General features: G+C 45.6%; 1 protein-coding gene across 4 annotated transcripts in view; it reads right to left on the bottom strand.

Moving 5' to 3' along the window:
- The window catches only part of LOC125446718 (AT-rich interactive domain-containing protein 3B-like), a 224,383-nt gene that overhangs the window by 137,517 nt on the left and 69,280 nt on the right, over positions 1–17,586 (bottom strand). For 3 of the 4 annotated variants that reach the window (XM_048520461.2, XM_048520462.2, XM_048520464.1), the window contains exon 3: positions 16,272–16,379. The exons of the other annotated variant lie outside the window; for it this stretch is intronic. In XM_048520461.2, coding sequence (XP_048376418.1) covers positions 16,272–16,379 — 108 coding nt within the window. The remainder of the gene's footprint in view (positions 1–16,271; positions 16,380–17,586) is intronic. 4 annotated transcript variants of the gene reach the window in all.

The raw sequence follows: 17,586 nt of genomic DNA, 5'->3' as shown, positions 1-17,586 counted from the left end.
AGCATTGGAGCTGCTTATGAGGTTCTAGGGGCGGTGATGGTGGTGTGAGGCAAAAGAAAGGCTTATATTGTTTGTAAAGGGCTGTTTCATTCTTGGTAACACCCCCAGCTCTGGGTTAGGACATTGCAGGTTCGAGCACTGCACCCCCCACCCCGAGAATGGAGTACATAATCCAGGTGGCACTCCAGTGCGGTACTGAGGGAGTGCCGCATTGCCACAGACGCAGTCTTTTCAGGATAAGATGCTAAGCTCATGCTCCTCTCTGGCAAAAATAAGCAGCTGAGTTCGCTCCTGCATTCCTGGCCAATCCCCAACCCATGCACACTAGCACAAAAGCAGACCGTCAGCTATTTACTGCGTTACTTTTTGAGGGGGCTCACGGTGTGCAAATTCATGGCTTTCCTCCAGACCTCACTGAAGGGACAACCACTTCAAAACCTACTTTATAGGCTCTACAGCCCTTCAGGACAAGCTCAGGCTGTGCAGAGTGCGGTCCAGAAGAGAGGAAATGGGAGCAGCAATAGCCCATGTGTCTCTTTCAGCTTGCTCCCAATTCAATGCAGACAACAACTTTCCTGCCTTATCCCCATATCCCTCGATGTCCAAACTATCAGCCTCAATATTGAACACACTCAAGAATCCAGTACCTGGTGCAGAGAATTCTGAAGAGCCATACCCCGCCAAGAGATCGACTTCTCCTCATCCCATTCCTAAGTGATGCAAACATACAAACCATGGATAGCAGTAGGCCATTCAGCCCCTCGAGACTGCTCTGCCACTTAATAAGGTCGTGGCTGATCTGATTGTCACCTCAAGTCTGTAGTGCTGTTCATCCTGACAACCTTTCACCACATCCCCTTTGCTGAACAAAAACCTAAATAGCCCTGTCTTAAAAAAAAGTTATCGCCTTCCTTCTTAAAAATAATTAAGGATTCTTCTTGAAAAGTTGTTGGAAAGCAGAGTTCTAAAGACTCACATTCCTCAGAAGAATAAATAACTGACCCCTACCAAGTGCCCTGCGTTCGAGACATCCCCAGCCAGCTGAAAACAACCTCTTTGTATCCACTTTGTCTAAACCCCTCATGGTTTTATGTATTTGAATTGAGGCACCTCTCATTCTTCAGTGCTCCAGTGAATGCGAATCAATTCCACTTAATCCATTCTCTTAAAATAATCTCCTCGTCCGATACATCTACTGTTCCTTTGTTCTTTCATGGGATGTGGATGTTGCAGGTCAGGTCAGCACTTGTTGTCCATCCCTGAAATCACCCTTAAACTGAGTTGCTTGCTCAACCATTTCAGACGGCAACCAAGAACCAACCACATTACTGAGAGTCTGGAGTCATGTGTCGGCCAGACTGGCTTAGGATGGCAGATTTCCTTCCCGTGGCAATTGGGACCAGCGATCCTTACTGGAGTTGTTAACCTGGGCCAATTAGGAGGCACAAGGCTGATAAATTTTAACAGGGGATTTAGAATCTCCTCAGTTCAGGGGGCTGGCTGGTCACAGTCAGTGTACTGTGCATAAGTAAATAAAGGGGGACTTAGTAATGGAATACCAGCTCTCAAAGGAGCCAAGTGAATCAGTTGCGTTTTTACAACAATCAATGAGAGTTGTCATGGCCGTCAACACTCAGGCTAATTTTACAGTTTCACTCCTTTGGCAACTGAGTTCAAATTCTACCCACTTGGTAAGATTTGAACCCATGTTCCCAGACCTCTGGGCTACCAACCCAAGTACATAACCATATCTCTCCCATCTTCTCAACCCCCACTGCACCCCCTTTAAAGGCTAGTATCTCTCTCCTTTTGGTAAGGAGAGTAAAGCTACACTCTGTTGGAGGTTAAGCTTATGAGGACATAAAAAACATCAGAAATAGGAATAGGAGTATGCGAAGTGGCCCTCTGAGCCTGCTCTGCCATTCAATAAAATCACGGCTGATCTTTTCATGGACTCAGTTCCACTTACCCTCCTGCTCACTTAAAACTTAATACCTTTACTGTTCAAAAATCTATCTTCATCTTAAAAATAGTGAGGTCGCGTTTACCTCATTTTTCCTTATAGACGTTCATAAAATCATGAGGGGTGTAGATAAGGTGATTAGCAGGTGTCTTTTCCCTAGGGTGGGGGATTTCAACACGAGGGGGCATATTTTTAAGGTGAGATGAGAGAAAAAAAAGACATGAAGGGCTTTTTTAGTCAGCACGGTGGCTCAGTGGTTAGCACTACAACCTCACAACGCCAGGGACCTGGGTTCAATTCCAGCCTCGGGTGACTGTCTGTGTGGAGTTTGCACATTCTCCCCGTGTCGGCGTAGGTTTCCTCCGGGTGCTCCGGATTCCTCCCCCAGTCCAAAGATGTGTAGGCAAGGTGGATTGGCCATGCTAAATTGCCCGTAGTGTTCAGAGGTGTGTGGGTTATAGGGGGATGGGTCTGGGTGGGATGCTTCAAAGAGCGGTGTGGACTTGTTGGGCCAAAGGGCCTGTTTCCACACTGTAGGGAATCTCATCTCATCTAAGAAAAATACAAGAGAGTGGTTTGTGTGTGGTAGATGCAGGTGCTGTTATAATGTATAAAAGACATTTGGATAAGTTGGTAATGAAGAAATGCTTGGAGGGATATGGGCCAGGAGCCGGCGGGCAGGACTAGTTTAGTTTGGGACTATGGTCAGCATGCTGTATGACAGGAGTCCAGGTAAGGTTTCACCAAAGTCCTGACTAATTGCAGCTAGCTTTCTTTACACTTGTACACCGTCCTTCTTGTAAATAAAGGCCATGTTACAATTTCTTAATTGCTTGCCTGATATGCAATGTTAATAAATATGCAGGTCTTCCTGTGTACCGAGCAAATGAAATGTATTTCAATTCTTCGAATTCAAGTCATGAGTGCCCCCATTAAGTGGGGAGGGGGGTCTCTGTCAATCAAACATCTCAGCAACGAAGACTCAGTCATCATGAGTAAAGTGATCCAAACCTCTGCGCTCCTCATCATCCGACCTCAGTACCCTTTAGGGTCGATCACTGATATCAACCCAAGGGATTAATTTATTGTTATCACATGACAAGCAAGTGCTATGTCTGGAGATTATTTAGAACCCTCTCCAGGACAGTCACTTGGAGCAATGGTCTTTCTGAATTCCTGCCTGGATTGAAAAGGCTAAATTTGATGTAAAGTCAATATGATTCCTGGTCTGTCAGGATCTTCAGACACTGAACTTTAAGCTGACTGCACAAGGCTAGCCACTTTAGATTTGAGATTGTGATGATGCTGTCACCTTAAAAAGGTTATTTTGTGCTGGGTATTTTTTTGAAGAGAGTTTGTAAAAGCAGAGGCACCAATGTGACTTCTGGGTATTGCCTAAGTTGATAGATTAGGAGGCCTTTAGTTCTGTTTAGGAAAGAGTTGTAACAATCTAAGGGGAGTGACCAGTTCACCTAAATTGAGCTTTTCTAGTTTCTTTAGTTTTAGCAGTCAAAAGCTGTTTGGGTCTCAGAAGGATTAGAAGTTTCACTACAGGATTCCTAGCTGCTGCTTTCTCTGAAGTCTCTCGTTGTTTCCTCCAGGGTTGGAGAACTGCATGTAAGAATCTGTGTCTGAATTTATCTTTTTGCCAAAGAGTGTGTTCATGAGATGTTACTACATTGAAACAATTGATTAGTTATGGGTACTGACATGTGTTATTTGGGTAAGTTGTCCAAAAGTTAAATTCCAAATTCCCATTTCTTTTGTTTGTATAGTGTTTAAATAAATTGTGTTTTGCTTAATGTCATGTAGCTTGGCCAGTCGCATTGCATCTGGAACACAGCACTTCACATCAACCTTTAAAATAAGAGAAAAAAGGGGTCTAGGCTAGCCACTTAAATATTTTGAGGGGCTCTGGTCTAGTCCATAACAAGAGACAGAGGAGCTTTTACAATATATAAGATAGAAATAAGGGGTACAATGGCTGAATGTTCAAACTGTGAGAGTGAGAATAAGGAACGGTGTGATTGAGGGAAGGAGAGAGACAGGGAGTGAGCAAGGCAAAGAAAAGCAGCAAGGGAGATTAGGTGCTGGCGACAGAATGAGTGCGTGAGGAAGGGAGCAAGGAAAAGAATGCGAGGGAGGGAGGCAGTAAGCGAGGGAAGGAGGCAGTAAGCGAGGGAAGGAGGCAGTAAGCGAGGGAAGGAGGCAGTAAGCGAGGGAAGGAGCGTGAAGCCAAGCAAATGCCTTGCATTGTTATATATTGTCCTACCAACTGAGGACATACAAAACATGTTACAGCCAATGAAGTACTCTGAAATGTTGCCACTGTTGTATCGCAGGAAACCAAATCACCAAGCTGCAAGTTAGGAGCTCAAATGTCATCACAGACAGTCAGGAAAATTAATTCTATCAAATTCGACCATTTGTGGATGACAACCAAAACTAAAATCCTAAAAACTGTTGAATTGTTGTAAAAATTGAATACAAGAGTCAGGATGTCATGTTGCAGCTTTATGAGACTTTGGCCGGGCCATACTTAGAGTACTGTGATCAATTCTGATTGCCACATTACAGGAAGTATGTGGAGGCTTTGGAGAGGGTGCACCAGGATGCTGCCTGGATTAGAGGGAATGAGTTATCAGGAGAGGTTGGAAAACTCTGGTTGTTATCTCTGGAGCTTTGGATGTGGAGGGGAGACTTGATGGAAGTCAATAAAATTATGAGATGCACCGGTAGAGTTGACAGTCAGAATCTTTCTCCCCAGAGATGAAATGACTAAAACTAAGGGGTATGCATTTAAGGTGAGAGGGGAAGGTTCAAGGGAGATATGAGGGTCTAAGCCCAAAATGTCAGCTTTCCTGCTCCTCTGGTGCTGCTTGGCCTGCTGTGTTCATCCAGCACTACACCTTGTTATCTCAGATTCTCCAGCATCGGCAGTTCCTACTATCTCTGAGGGACAAGTTGGTTTTTCACACTGGGAGTGATTAGAGTCTAGAATGTATTGCCAGGGAAGGAGGTGGAAGCAGATAGAATATTGTTGCTGAATGAACTTTTAGATAAGCTCTTGAATATGCAAAGAAGAGAGGGATATGGCCTAAAGGCAGGCAGAAGGGATTAGTTTAATTTGGTGTCAAGTTTGGCACAACATTGTGGGCCGAAGGGCCCGCTCCTGTGCTGTACAGTTTTAGAAACACTGATACGGTTAATAAATGGTCCACACATTGATCAACAGGCAACTATACTGTCACAGGACATGCCTGACTCTTAATGACTTCTGCAGTAGCTAGGGATGGACAATACATTGTCAACATCACCCACATCATGCGAGGAGACCATTCAGCCTGTCGAGTCCGTTCTGCCACACAATGAGATCATGACTGAGCAGCAACTTGACTCTGCTTGCTGTCATCAATTGGAACCTTACAAAAGGAGTAGACCCATGTCGACAGCTTTACTTTCGGGGTTGTGTACAGTAGGAACAACAGGCTTAACAGCAGGACAAGGGTCAGTTCGCAATTTCTTATCAACACTTCCCAGTAACCCCTGATCACCTTATCTGTCAAGAATTTTGCTCAGCACGTGGCAGAGAGAGTCAAACAGAAACAGCAGAGTTTGACCGCTGATCTATCTGCGCTTTAATTAGGTTTAATGGTCACTTTTAACAAGCCGCTGAAATCAGGTGGGGCTCAGATATTCTGGAACAACCAGGCTGCTCCACGATAATCAAACAAAGGAAATTAAAGGTACGTGCCCTTAACAGGTGTCACAGGGCCAGGAGCTGTCCTCACTTACATGAGCCATTTTCTCTGTAATATTGAGCTAAGTCCAAATCTCAGACTTGTGTCAAAAACTGGAAAAGCTTATAATACCAAAGCAACAAGAATTGGTTGTGAGGGGGAGGGGGGAAAAAAGACATAGAGAGCAGGGCTGGGAGAGGGCATGCGCAAGATGAAGTGAGAGATTGTGAATAATTATGTTACAAATTGAAAAAAAAGAGTTGAGGGTGGATCCATAACGTCAACCCTCCAGCTACCAGTGAATGACTCAGTGCTGTTTATACCCCAGGGCAGACACACAGGAAGCTGGGAGGTTCCTGCTCAACAAGTCTTCAGACCCACAACTACATTCAGGATGCAGAATTTTCCCATGGCATTCGGAACTCCATTGGGAATCCCAAGTCAACACTGGACAGCAGCGGGAACCGGAGGGGTCCCGGTTCCCAGTTAGTGAGAGCGCTTACCAGCATTGATGAGAAGAAATTTCTTCCAATGTTTATATAGCAAAATAGAAGCACCATTGTTATCAATTTCCTGCCCTACCACCCCCAAGCCGTGCTGAATTCCTTACTCTAGCTGCTGTAACCACCTGACTCTTTTCTGCTTGCATTCCTGGTGCTGTGCCTGATCTTGACATGATCTATGCAACTCAGGATTTGTTCCACCGTGAACACAGCCAATTTCCACCTCTGTAACATCACCCAACTCAGTACCTCAACTCATCGGAGGCTGAACTCCTCAACCGGGCGTATGTCACTGCTAGACCTGACAATCACAATACATGTCTGGCGTGTCTCCTATTTTCCAATCTCTATAAACAGAAGAGTCCAGGCATGAAACAGAAGTTTTCCTGCCCCTCTGATGTTGCCTGGCCTGCTGTGTTCATCCAGCTCTGCACCTTGTTATCTCAGACTCCAGCATCGGCAGTTCCTACTATCTCATTGTAAACACCATGAGCCAACTAGCACCAAGACTTGTTTCCTTTTTATCCCTGGTCTCGCTGACCTAGATTCGACACAACAGTCCAACAATGCCTTGATTTTTCAAATTCTTACCCTCGTTTACAATTCCTTTCAGGGCCTCCCACTTCCTTATGTCTGTGACCTCCTCTGGCCCCACAATCCTCTGAGATCTCCATCCAACCATCTTCAGCTGCTTCATCAATGACCTTCCCTCTATTTTGAGTCAGAAGTGGGGATGCTCACCGACGATTGCACAATGTTTGGCACCATTCGCAACTCCTCAGACATTGAAGCAGTCCGTGTCCAAATGCAACCAGATCCAGACAATATCCAGGCTCGGGCTGACAAGTGGCAAGTGATATTCGTGCCACACAAATGCCAGGATATGACTCTCACCAATAACAGACAATCTAACCACCGCTCCTTGACATTCAATGGTGCTTCCATCACTGAATCCCCCCGCTATCAACATCCTGGGGGTTACCATTGAACAGAAACTGAACTGCACGCATTATATAAATACAGCGGCTACAACAGTAGGTCAGATGCTAGGAATACCGTGGGTAACTCACCTCCTGACTCCCCGAAGACTGTCCATCATCTACAAGGCCACAAGTCAGGACTGTGAAGGAATGCTCCCCACTTGCCTGGCTGGGTGCAGCTCCATCAAGAAGCTTGACATCACCCAGGACAAAGCAGCCCACTTGACTGGCACTACATCCATAAGACACTCCACCACCACCACACAACAGTGTGTACTATCTGCAAGATATACTGCAGAAAGATCCTTAGACTGCATCTTCTTAACCCACAAATACTTCTATCCAGAAGGACAAGGGAAGCAGATACACCCACCACTTGCAATGTTCCCTTCCAAGTCACTCACCATCCTGACTTGAAAATATATCACCGATCCTTCAGTGTCGCGAGGTCACTATCCTGGGTTTCCCTCCCTAATGGCATTGTGGGTCAACTCACAGTAGGTGGGCTGCTGCAGCTCAAGAAGGCAGCTCACCACCACCTTCTGAAGGGCAACTAGGGACAGGCAAGAAATACTGGTCAGCCAGCAATGCCCACAACCCATGAAGGGATAAAAAACGCCTCGAATTTAGGCCTTGTGTGTGTCTCTGATTTAATCACTCCACCATTGGTGGCCTCAGTTGCCTAGGCCCCAAACTCTGGAATTCCCTCCCTACTCCTCTCTACCATGTCTCCCTCATTTAAAATGCTCCTTAAAATGTAGTGGCACAGTGGCTCAGTGGTTAGCACTGCTGCCTCACAGCGCCAGGGGCCTGGGTTCAAATCTCTTTCAGGCAACCGTCTATATGGAGTTTGCATATTCTCCCCGTGTCTGTGTGGGTTTCCTGCGGATGCTGGCTTCCTCCCACAGCCCAAAGATGTGCAGGTTAGGGTGGATTGGCCATGCTAAATTGCCCACAGTGTTCAGGGATGTATGGACTAGGTGAGTTATAGTGAGATGGGTCTGGATGGGATTCTCCGAGAGTCGGTGTGGACTTATTGGGCCAAATGGCCTGTTTCCACACTGTGGTTCTTCCCTCTTTGGCCAAGTTTCTGGTCACCTGTCCTAATAATACCTTACATGGTGTCATATTGTACAATACAACAGTTCCCACAGCAGCATTTCATTGTTCGAAAGGCGCTACAAAAAAAAAGCAAGCCATTGCTGCACAGCCGCGCAGGGGCACTCTGCATTGCTGGGACGTGCCACGGAGAATTAAAATAAAGATTCTCAGCAGAGGATAAAACAATTCCTTTTAAAAAGGAAACACGGCCATGAAATATTTCTCAATCTTAAATAAAAGCTGATAAATCTAGGCCACTGGTGAGCTGCAGCTCTCTAACTGCTTGAAGCTAATCAGGTTTCACTGGCCTTCAGTGGGGGGGGGGGTGGGGGGGGGGGGGGGGTGGGGGTGGAGGAATGGGTGGGTGGGTTGTGGTAGGGAATGGTCTGTAAGAAAGGTCAGCCTCTCATAATGGAGTCAACATCCCGATGCGAATCATCAATAATTAAGACACTAAAAGAGGCTAAGCTCCCTTTATTAAAATAAAAGACCACACTACAGATGTAAAGGGTCACTCACGCTGTCCCTTTCTACTGGGCTAAGCCAACTCCTATCCTTTACAGCTTTTTACTTAGCATGAATTTTTCATGCCACCCTGGAGCTTGGATGCCGGCAAAGCTGATAGCACGCACAGAAAGAAAAGGAAGGATTCAATACTTTTTCGGCCAATCCTTACCCGCTTCTCAGAAAATTGTTCCGTAATTGGCACTGCGCTCGGCTAAATGATTGGAGGCACCAAGTGTATCCAGGCTCGGGCTGACAATGCAGCAAGTGACATTCGCGCCATGCAAACACGATGACCATCACCAAGAAGAGACAATCTAACCACCGCCCCTTGACATTCAACATGTTCCCATCACTGAATCCCCCCCACTATCAACATCCTGGGGGTTATCATTGACCAGAACTCAACTGAACTCACTACATAAACTGGCTACAACAGGTCAGAGGCTGGTCATCGCTGACTGGACGAGATGAATTCTGGCCTTCAGTGGGGGGGTGGGGATGGAGGGATGGGTGGGTGGGTTGTGGTAGGGAATGGTCTGTAAGAAAGGTCAGCCTCTCATAATGGAGTCAACATCCCGATGCGAATCATCAATAATTAAGACACTAAAAGAGGCTAAGCTCCCTTTATTAAAATAAAAGACCACACTACAGATATATGCGATGCCATATGCATTTATGGAACATGGGTGTCATTGGCTGGGCCAACATTTATTACCCGTCCCTAGCTGCCCCTTGAGAAAGTAGTGGTGAACAGCCGTCTTGAACCCCTGCTGTCCTATAATCTTAAAATTCCATGGAGCCCCTCAACAGCGCAACATAATTCAAAGTCACCAGCACTAATGGATTCTGCGGCAGGCTTAGAAATAACTTGTTAAAAACATTAAGGAAGAAAAAGACAAATTTTAACTAAACCTCGATTGAAAAGGGATTTCATGTACAAAGCGGGTAAATGATTACTTAATAATACAAAAAAACTGATTAGGAATACGAACATACCTGAAAAAACATGATTTAGCCAAACATTGTGAAGAGTGGACGCGATGGACCGAATGGCCTTACTTCCACTCCTATGTCTTATGGTCTAATTAGCTTACAGCCCAGTTAAAATACAGAGGGTGATATTCCATAATTGTGCATACAGTGTACATTCTAAGGCATTCTCTCACCTGGAGGCAATGATTTTGGGTGTGTATGTATGTGTGAGAGTGTGTGCGTGTGAGTAAGAGTGAAAGAGAGGGACAGGCTGCATGTGTGAGAAAGAGAGAGAGACTGCGTGCGCGAGAGAGAGAGAATGTGTGTGAGAGCAATAGCATATGTGAAAGAGAGAGGAAGAAGTGAGTATAAGAGTCAGAGAGAGACTGTGTCTGCGAAAGAGAGGCAGTGTGTGTATGAGAAAGACAATGCAAGAGAGAGAGAGTGAGAGTGAGAGTGAGCAAGTGTGTGTGTGTGAGAGAGAGAGAGAGCGTGTGTGTGTGAGAGAGAACGTGTGTGTGTGTGCGTGTGTGTGTATGCGGGTATGTGTGTATGCATGTGCGGGTGTGTGTCTGCATGTGTGTGCGGGTGTGTGTGTGTGTGTATGTGAGCATGTGTGTGTATCTGTGCGCGCGTGTGCATCTGTGCGCACGTGTGTATGTGTGAGCAGGTATGTGTGGGGGTGCAGGTGTGTGGGTGTGTGTGTGCGGGTATGTGCGTATGTATATGTGGGTATGTGTGTGTGCATGTGTATGTGTGCACTTGTGTATGTATGTGTGCACAGGTGTGCATGTGTGTGTGTGTTTGTGTGGTTTCTCTCCCCATTCTTGTGAAGCCAGACCATGAACGGACAGACAGTAGAGTCCCGATCCATATGGCACTCCAACAGTGACAGTGCAGCACTCCCTCAGGACTACGCTAGATGCCCCAGCCTCGATCAAGGCTGATGACTTGGGCCATGAAGATTCTCAATGAACGAGTGGAGAGTTGGCATTGAGCTGAAGTGAATACCAAGCTCGAACACTGCGTCACTGCTCTAATTCTGGAACTGTCCTCTATAATTAGCTGATGCTATTGGCCTCAGGGCGTGATTTGATGAATGGATATTAAGAGAGGTCAGGGTGAGGGGCTGTTCCATGGTGTGACTGGAACCTGAGTTTCCGATGGCCAAACTTATCCTGCTTTGGTTTTTCAGCAGCTGGTTTGAAACATAAGACAGTGAGCAGATTATGAAGGAAACTGAATTCCCACAAGTGATCATTCACACCATGCCACCCAATCCTTCGCTCTCGTTCCTTCATCATATGGAACGACTGTAATTATGCAGGAATTTGCTGTGCTGAGCATTTCCTATCAGTGCAAAACTCTTACAGACTTCCTGGATAATGTTTAGTTAGCCATTTCCTGCACACTAGCGAATGATATGGCCATCTGATTTCTCTGCTGCATGTTTTGATTATTATAATAAACGGGGTGTGGGCTGCATTTTTGCCCGTTTCAAAAGCAGTAGCGTGTGAGATGATTCAAATCTTCGTGGCACGCCAACACGTTCCCAGATGGAGTCCTTCCAAATTCAAACTTGGCACAATTTCATAGAGGGGGGGAATGCAAAAATCAGAGCTAACACGGTTCACATTTCTTATTCTGTTCCATAGTTAGGGCGATGACACTCAATTATAATCATGAGGCAACCTGAGATTGCAACTTCCGTTTTTCTTCTTCGATACAACGTGGGCATCATTAGCTGGACCAGCATTTCTTGCTACTCCCTAACTGTCCCTGAGTGAGAGGCTTCCTTTACCATTTCTGAGGGCAGTTAAGAATCATACAAACACACATAATACGAGTTTACTGGGCCATTCAAGCCCTTGGTGCTGCACGCTATTTAATAAGATAAAGACTAAACTGTTTGTGTTTCAAATTCCATATTTCCATCTACTCCCGGTAATCTTTCATTCCCTTGCCAAAGAGGAAACTCTCAATCTCTGGTCCAAAACCACGTTAGGGAACTGGAGCTGGAGCTGGATGAACTTCGGATCATTCGGGAGGCTGAGGGGGTGATTGAGAGGAGTTACATGATGGTAATCACACCTCAGGTACAGGATAAAGGTAGATGGGTTACAGTCAGGGGGCAGAAAGGGAACAGAAAGACAGTGCAGGGATCTCCTGTGGCCGTTCCCCTCAATAACAAGTATACCGTTTTGGATACTGTTGGGGGGGTGGGGAATGACTTACTGGGGTAAGCCATGGGGTACAAGTCTCTGGCACAGAGTCTGTCCCTGTTGCTCAGAAGGGAAGTGTGGAGAAGAGGACAGCATTAGTCATTGGGGACTCCATAGTTAGGGGGACAGATAGGTGGCAGAAGGAACGTTTGATGAGGACTCATCTACTGAGGTAGTATGGGCTGAGGTTAGAAACAGGAAAGGAGAGGTCACCCTGTTGGGAGTACTCATCAGGCCTCTGAAAAGTTCCAGAGATGTAGAGAAAAGGGTTGCAAAGATGATTCTGGAAAGGAGCGAAAGTAACAGGGTAGTGGTTATGGAGGTCTTTAACTTTCCAAATATTGACTGGAAACTCTCCAGTTCGAGTACTATGAATGAGTCAGTTTTTGTCCAATGTGTGCAGGAGGGTTTCCTGACACAGTATGTAGATAGGCCAACAAGAGGGGATGCCACACAGGATTTGGTACTGGGTAATGAACCAGGCCAGGTGTTAGATTTGAAGGTAGGTGAGCACTTTGGCAATAGTGGCCACAATTCGGTTACGTTTACTTTAGCAATGGAAAGGGGATAGGTGTATACCACAGGGCAAGAGCTATAGCTGGGGGAAAGGCAATTATGAGGCGAATAGGCAAGATTTAGGATGCATAGGATGGGGAAGGAAACTGCAGGGGCTGGGCACAATTGAAATATGGAGCTTGTTCAAGGAACAGCTACTGCATGTCCTTTATAAGTATGTACCTGTCAGGCAGGGAGGAAGTGGTCGAGCGAGGGAACTGTGGTTTACTAAAGAAGTTGAATCTCTTGTCAAGAGGAAGAAGGAGGCTTATGGAAAGATGAAGCATGAAGGCTCAGTTAGGGCACTTGAGAGTTACAAGTTAGCCAGGATGGACCTAAAGAGAGAGCTAAGAAGAGCCAGGAGGGGACATAAGAAGTCTTTGGCAGGTAGGATCAAGGAAAACCCTAAAGCTTTCTATAGGCATGTCAGGAATAAAAGAATGACGAGAGTAAGATTAGGGCCAGTCAAGGACAGTAGTGGGAAGTTGTGCGTGGAGTCTGAAGAGATAGGAGAGACGCTAACTTAATATTTTTCATCAGTATTCACACAGGAAAAAGGCAATGTTGTCGAGGAGAATATTGAGATACAGGCTATTAGACTAGACGGGACTGAGGTTTATAAGGAGGAGGTGTTAGCAATTCTGGAAAATGTGAAAATAGATATGTCCGCTGGGCTGGATGGGACCTAACGTAGGATTCCCTGGGATGCTAGGGAGGAGATTGCAGAGCCTTTGGCTTTGATCTTTATGTCATCATTGTCTATAGGAATAGTGCCAGAAGACTGGAGGATAGCAAATGTTGTCCCCTTGTTCAAGAAGGGGAGTAGAGACAACCCTGGTAATTATAGACCAGTGAGCCTTACTTCGGTTGTGGGTAAAGTGTTGGAAAGGATTATAAGAGATATGATTTATAATCATCTAGAAAGGAATAATTTGATTAGGGATAGTCAACATGGTTTTGTGAAGGGTAGGTCATACCTCACAAACCTTATTGAGTTCTTTGAGAAGGTGACCAAACAGGTGGATGAGGGTAAAGCGGTTTATGTGGTGTATGTGGGTTTCAGTGAAGCGTTTGATAAGGTTCCCCACGGTAGGCTATTGCAGAAAATTTGGAGGCATGGGATTGAGGGTGGTTTAGCAGTTTGGAAATGAAATTGGCTCGGTGGAAGAAAACAGAGGGTGGTGGATGATGGGAAATGTTCATCTTGGAGCTCAGTTACTAGTGGTGTGCCGCAAGGACCTGTTTTGGGGCCACTGTTGTTTGTCATTTTTATAAATGATCTGGATGAGGGCATAGAGGGACGGGTTAGTAAATTTGCGGATGACACACAAGTTGGTGGAGTTGTGGATAATGTGGAAGGATGTTGCAGGTTACAGAGGGACACAGATAAGCTGCAAAGATGGGCTGAGAGGTGGCAAATGGAGTTTAATGCAGAAAAGTGTGAGCTGATTTGCTTTGAAAAGGAGTAACAGGAATACAGAGTACTGGGCTAACAGTAAGATTCTTGGTAGTATGGACGAGCAGAGGGATCTCTGTGTCCATGTCCATAGATCCCTGAAAGTTGCCACCCAGGTTGATAGGGTTGTTAAGAAGGCGTACGGTGTGTTAGATTTTATTGGTAGAGGGATTGAGTTTCGGAGCTGTAAGGTCATGTTGCAGCCGTACAAAACTCTGGTGTGGCCGCACTTGGAGTATTGCATACAGTTCTGGTCACCGCATTATAGGAAGCATGTGGAAGCATTGGAAAGGGTGCAGGGGAGATTTACTAGGATGTTGCCTGGTATGGAGGGAAGGTCTTATGAGACAAAGCTGAGGGACTTGAGGCTGTTTTCGTTAGAGAGAAGAAGGTTAAGAGGCGACTTAATAGAGACATACAAGATGATCAGAGGATTAGATAGGGTGGACAGTGAGAGTCTTTTTCCTCGGATGGTGATGGCTAGCACGAGGGGACATAGGTTTAAACTGAGCGGTAACAGATATAGGACAGATGTCAGAGGTAGGTTCTTTACTCAGAGAGTAGTAAGGGCGTGGAATGCCCTGCCTGCAACAGTAGTAGACTCAACAACTTTAAGGGCGTTTAAATCGTCATTGGATGAACATATGGATGATAATGGAATAGTGTAGGTTAGATGGGCTTCAGTTTGGTTTCACAGTTTGGTGCAACATCGAGGGCCGAAGGGCCTGTACTGTGCTGTTATGTTCTAAAGCTTACTTAATAATCCTCTGAGGCAGAGATTCCCAAAGTTGTACAAACTACTTGTGAGAGAAAAAATAAATTCTCCCCATCTCAATTCTAAAAGGGCAAGCCTGAATTTCATACAGGATCCCCTAGTTCTGGACTGCCCCACAAAAATAAACATCCTTTTCACATTTACCTTGTCAAGGCTATTCAGGGTCTTACACACTTCAGTCACATCAAGACAAACAAGGCAAGGGAACACATGATAACCAGTGTGACCTTGGTCAGCACACACATTGATCCCTAAAGCTATCAGGACAGGTGGATCCAGTGGTTATGAAGACAAATGGAATATTTGCCGCTATGCAGAGGGGGTGGCTTGGTGGCTCAGTGTTTAGCACTTCTGCCTCACAAGGACCCTGGGAAGGGATTTATCTTAGAAAACCTACAATGTGGAAACAGGCCCTTCGGCCCAACAAGTCCACACCCAGCCTCACATCCAGGTCCACCCTGCTATAACCTACCTAAGTCTACACATCCCTGAACCCTTATGGGCAATTCATCATGGCCAATCTACCTAACCTGCACATCGTTGGATTGGGAGGAAACCGGAGCACCCGAAGGAAACCCACAAGACACAGGGAGAATGTGCAAACTCCACACAGACAGTCGCCTGAGGATGGGATTGAACCAGGTCCCTGCACTGTGAGGCAGCAGTGCTAACCACTGAGCCACCATGCTGCCCATCTCAAGTCTTTAAGATGAGAAGGGAAGATAAGCATTCAATTCTCAATAGGAGGCAGGACAAGAAAATCTCCTGCAGATATTACCACTATCAATCATGGTAAAATGGTGGACTGTTAAATCCATTGGGATTGGATCGACGTCGGTACATCGTGGAGGGGGTGTCAATGAAAATTATGGTGGGAGGACATCGAAGGAGGTAGCTGAGGAGAAACTGAAATGATATGGTTGTGTTTGGAGAAAGCGAGAGAGGGACAAATGTGGCATGGTCAGTGATGGAGATGGGACTGCCAGGATGAAGGGAAGTTCAAAAGACCAGTTGGAACAACACAGCGGTGAGAGACTTAAACGGAGCAGGACTGGCAGAGGATAGGATGGCAGCTGATGTGGTGAAGGGGAGAAAGGTGACCAGCTGACATTGTGGAGGCTTCAAATAAGATCAGAGAAACAGAAGAAGCACAGCTGAAACCAAGGACTATTTATACATCTTACTCAGTTCTGAAGAAGAATCACTGGGCTTGAAACATTAACATAGTTTCTCTGCCCACAGGTACTGCCAGACCTACTGAGTTTCTCCAGCACGCTCTGAGTTTTAATGAACTAGAGTTGGGCTTTACCACAGTCCATTGTGACCAATTTTCAAATGTTTTTTAATCAAGTGAACCTAAGCTCCCTGGTTGTCGGGATTCAAACTCAAGTTCTCGGATCGCTGGATTACTCTCCCAGTAGCAATACCACGGTGCTGTTCTTATTGACTACAAGCCAAAACTAAAGCTACTGGACTTAAAATGAAATAGGACCTTACCTGTTTAATAGTGCCAGGGATGTGGGCTCCTGGCACACTGCCTGTTCGGTGAGAAATTTTTTTCCCCGATTCTGATTGGTCATTTGCCATCCAATCAGAAGGCTGTATCTAGGGAGGAAAACATTTGGGTCGACCAATCAGAAAATCTAGATGCAAAACCTTAGACATGACAGTCATCCAATCAGAATGCACAATCACTACACTTGGCTAGACTTGAAGATTATTGTTATGATTTGCACAATCATTAAATTATATCTGGAGTCACCTCAAAAGGGTTACCAATCGAAAGCAAAACATGGACAGGGAAAATGTAGGGATTGAATTCACAGGACTGCCAAAGTGATAAGACTTCAAAGATCATTAACTGGTTGGCTCAGAATATTGCAAATTACACAACAATGAGTGTAATGCATAAATAGAGATTCTTTCTGCTCCCATTTTGTTGCCAACATGGCAAGTCAAGAGATAATGGGAACTGCAGATGCTGGAGAATCCAAGATAATAAAGTGTGAAGCTGGATGAACACAGCAGGCCAAGCAGCATCTCAGGAGCACAAAAGCTGACGTTTCAGGCCTAGACCCTTCACCAGAGAGCCCTCTGATGAAGGGTCTAGGCCCGAAACGTCAGCTTTTGTGCTCCTGAGATGCTGCTTGGCCTGCTGTGTTCATCCAGCTTCACACTTTATTATCATGTCAAGTCAAGAAACAGCTTAAATCAGTGAACCTACTACTTAAGAAATCGTACCTTGGGTTACAGAAAGTTCAAAAATTTTAAAGTTTTGGCAAAGATCTGTAGCTCGGGTCGCGGGTGAAGTTGTTGATCTGCTCAACGAGTTGGCTTATTTTTGTTCAGACGTTTCATCACCATGCTAAGAGACACCATCAGTGTATCCTCCGATGAAGCGATGTTATTCTATTCCACTTGGAGTTTATACTGTCCAGTCTGTTACAGTGACTACTGTCATTTCTGGTTTTGATCTGCATCGGTTTATACGTGGAGTCGAATTCTACGTTTGTTGATTGAAGTACAGGTGGAGAACCACAGCCAAACAAAGACACACATGGGAATTCCTAGAGGCATGGTCCTCCGCTCGTACTTCAATCAACAAATATAGACTTGGGCCCCATATAGAAATCCATACAGATCAAAAACCAGGAATGACACCACTCACCATAACCGTCCAGACAGTATAAATCCCAAGCGGAGTAGAACAACATCGCTTCATCGGAGGCTCCACTGATGATGTTACCGAGCCTGGCGATGTCTGAGCTAAAGCAAGCTAGCTCGACGAGCAGGTCAACACTTTTTCTGAGCA

This window comes from Stegostoma tigrinum, chromosome 36 (genome assembly GCF_030684315.1).
Source record: "Stegostoma tigrinum isolate sSteTig4 chromosome 36, sSteTig4.hap1, whole genome shotgun sequence".
In the NCBI taxonomy this organism is placed as follows: Eukaryota; Metazoa; Chordata; class Chondrichthyes; order Orectolobiformes; family Stegostomatidae; genus Stegostoma; species Stegostoma tigrinum.
The sequence above is the reverse complement of the archived record's forward strand: the minus strand, read 5'-3'. Positions and strand labels throughout refer to the sequence as shown.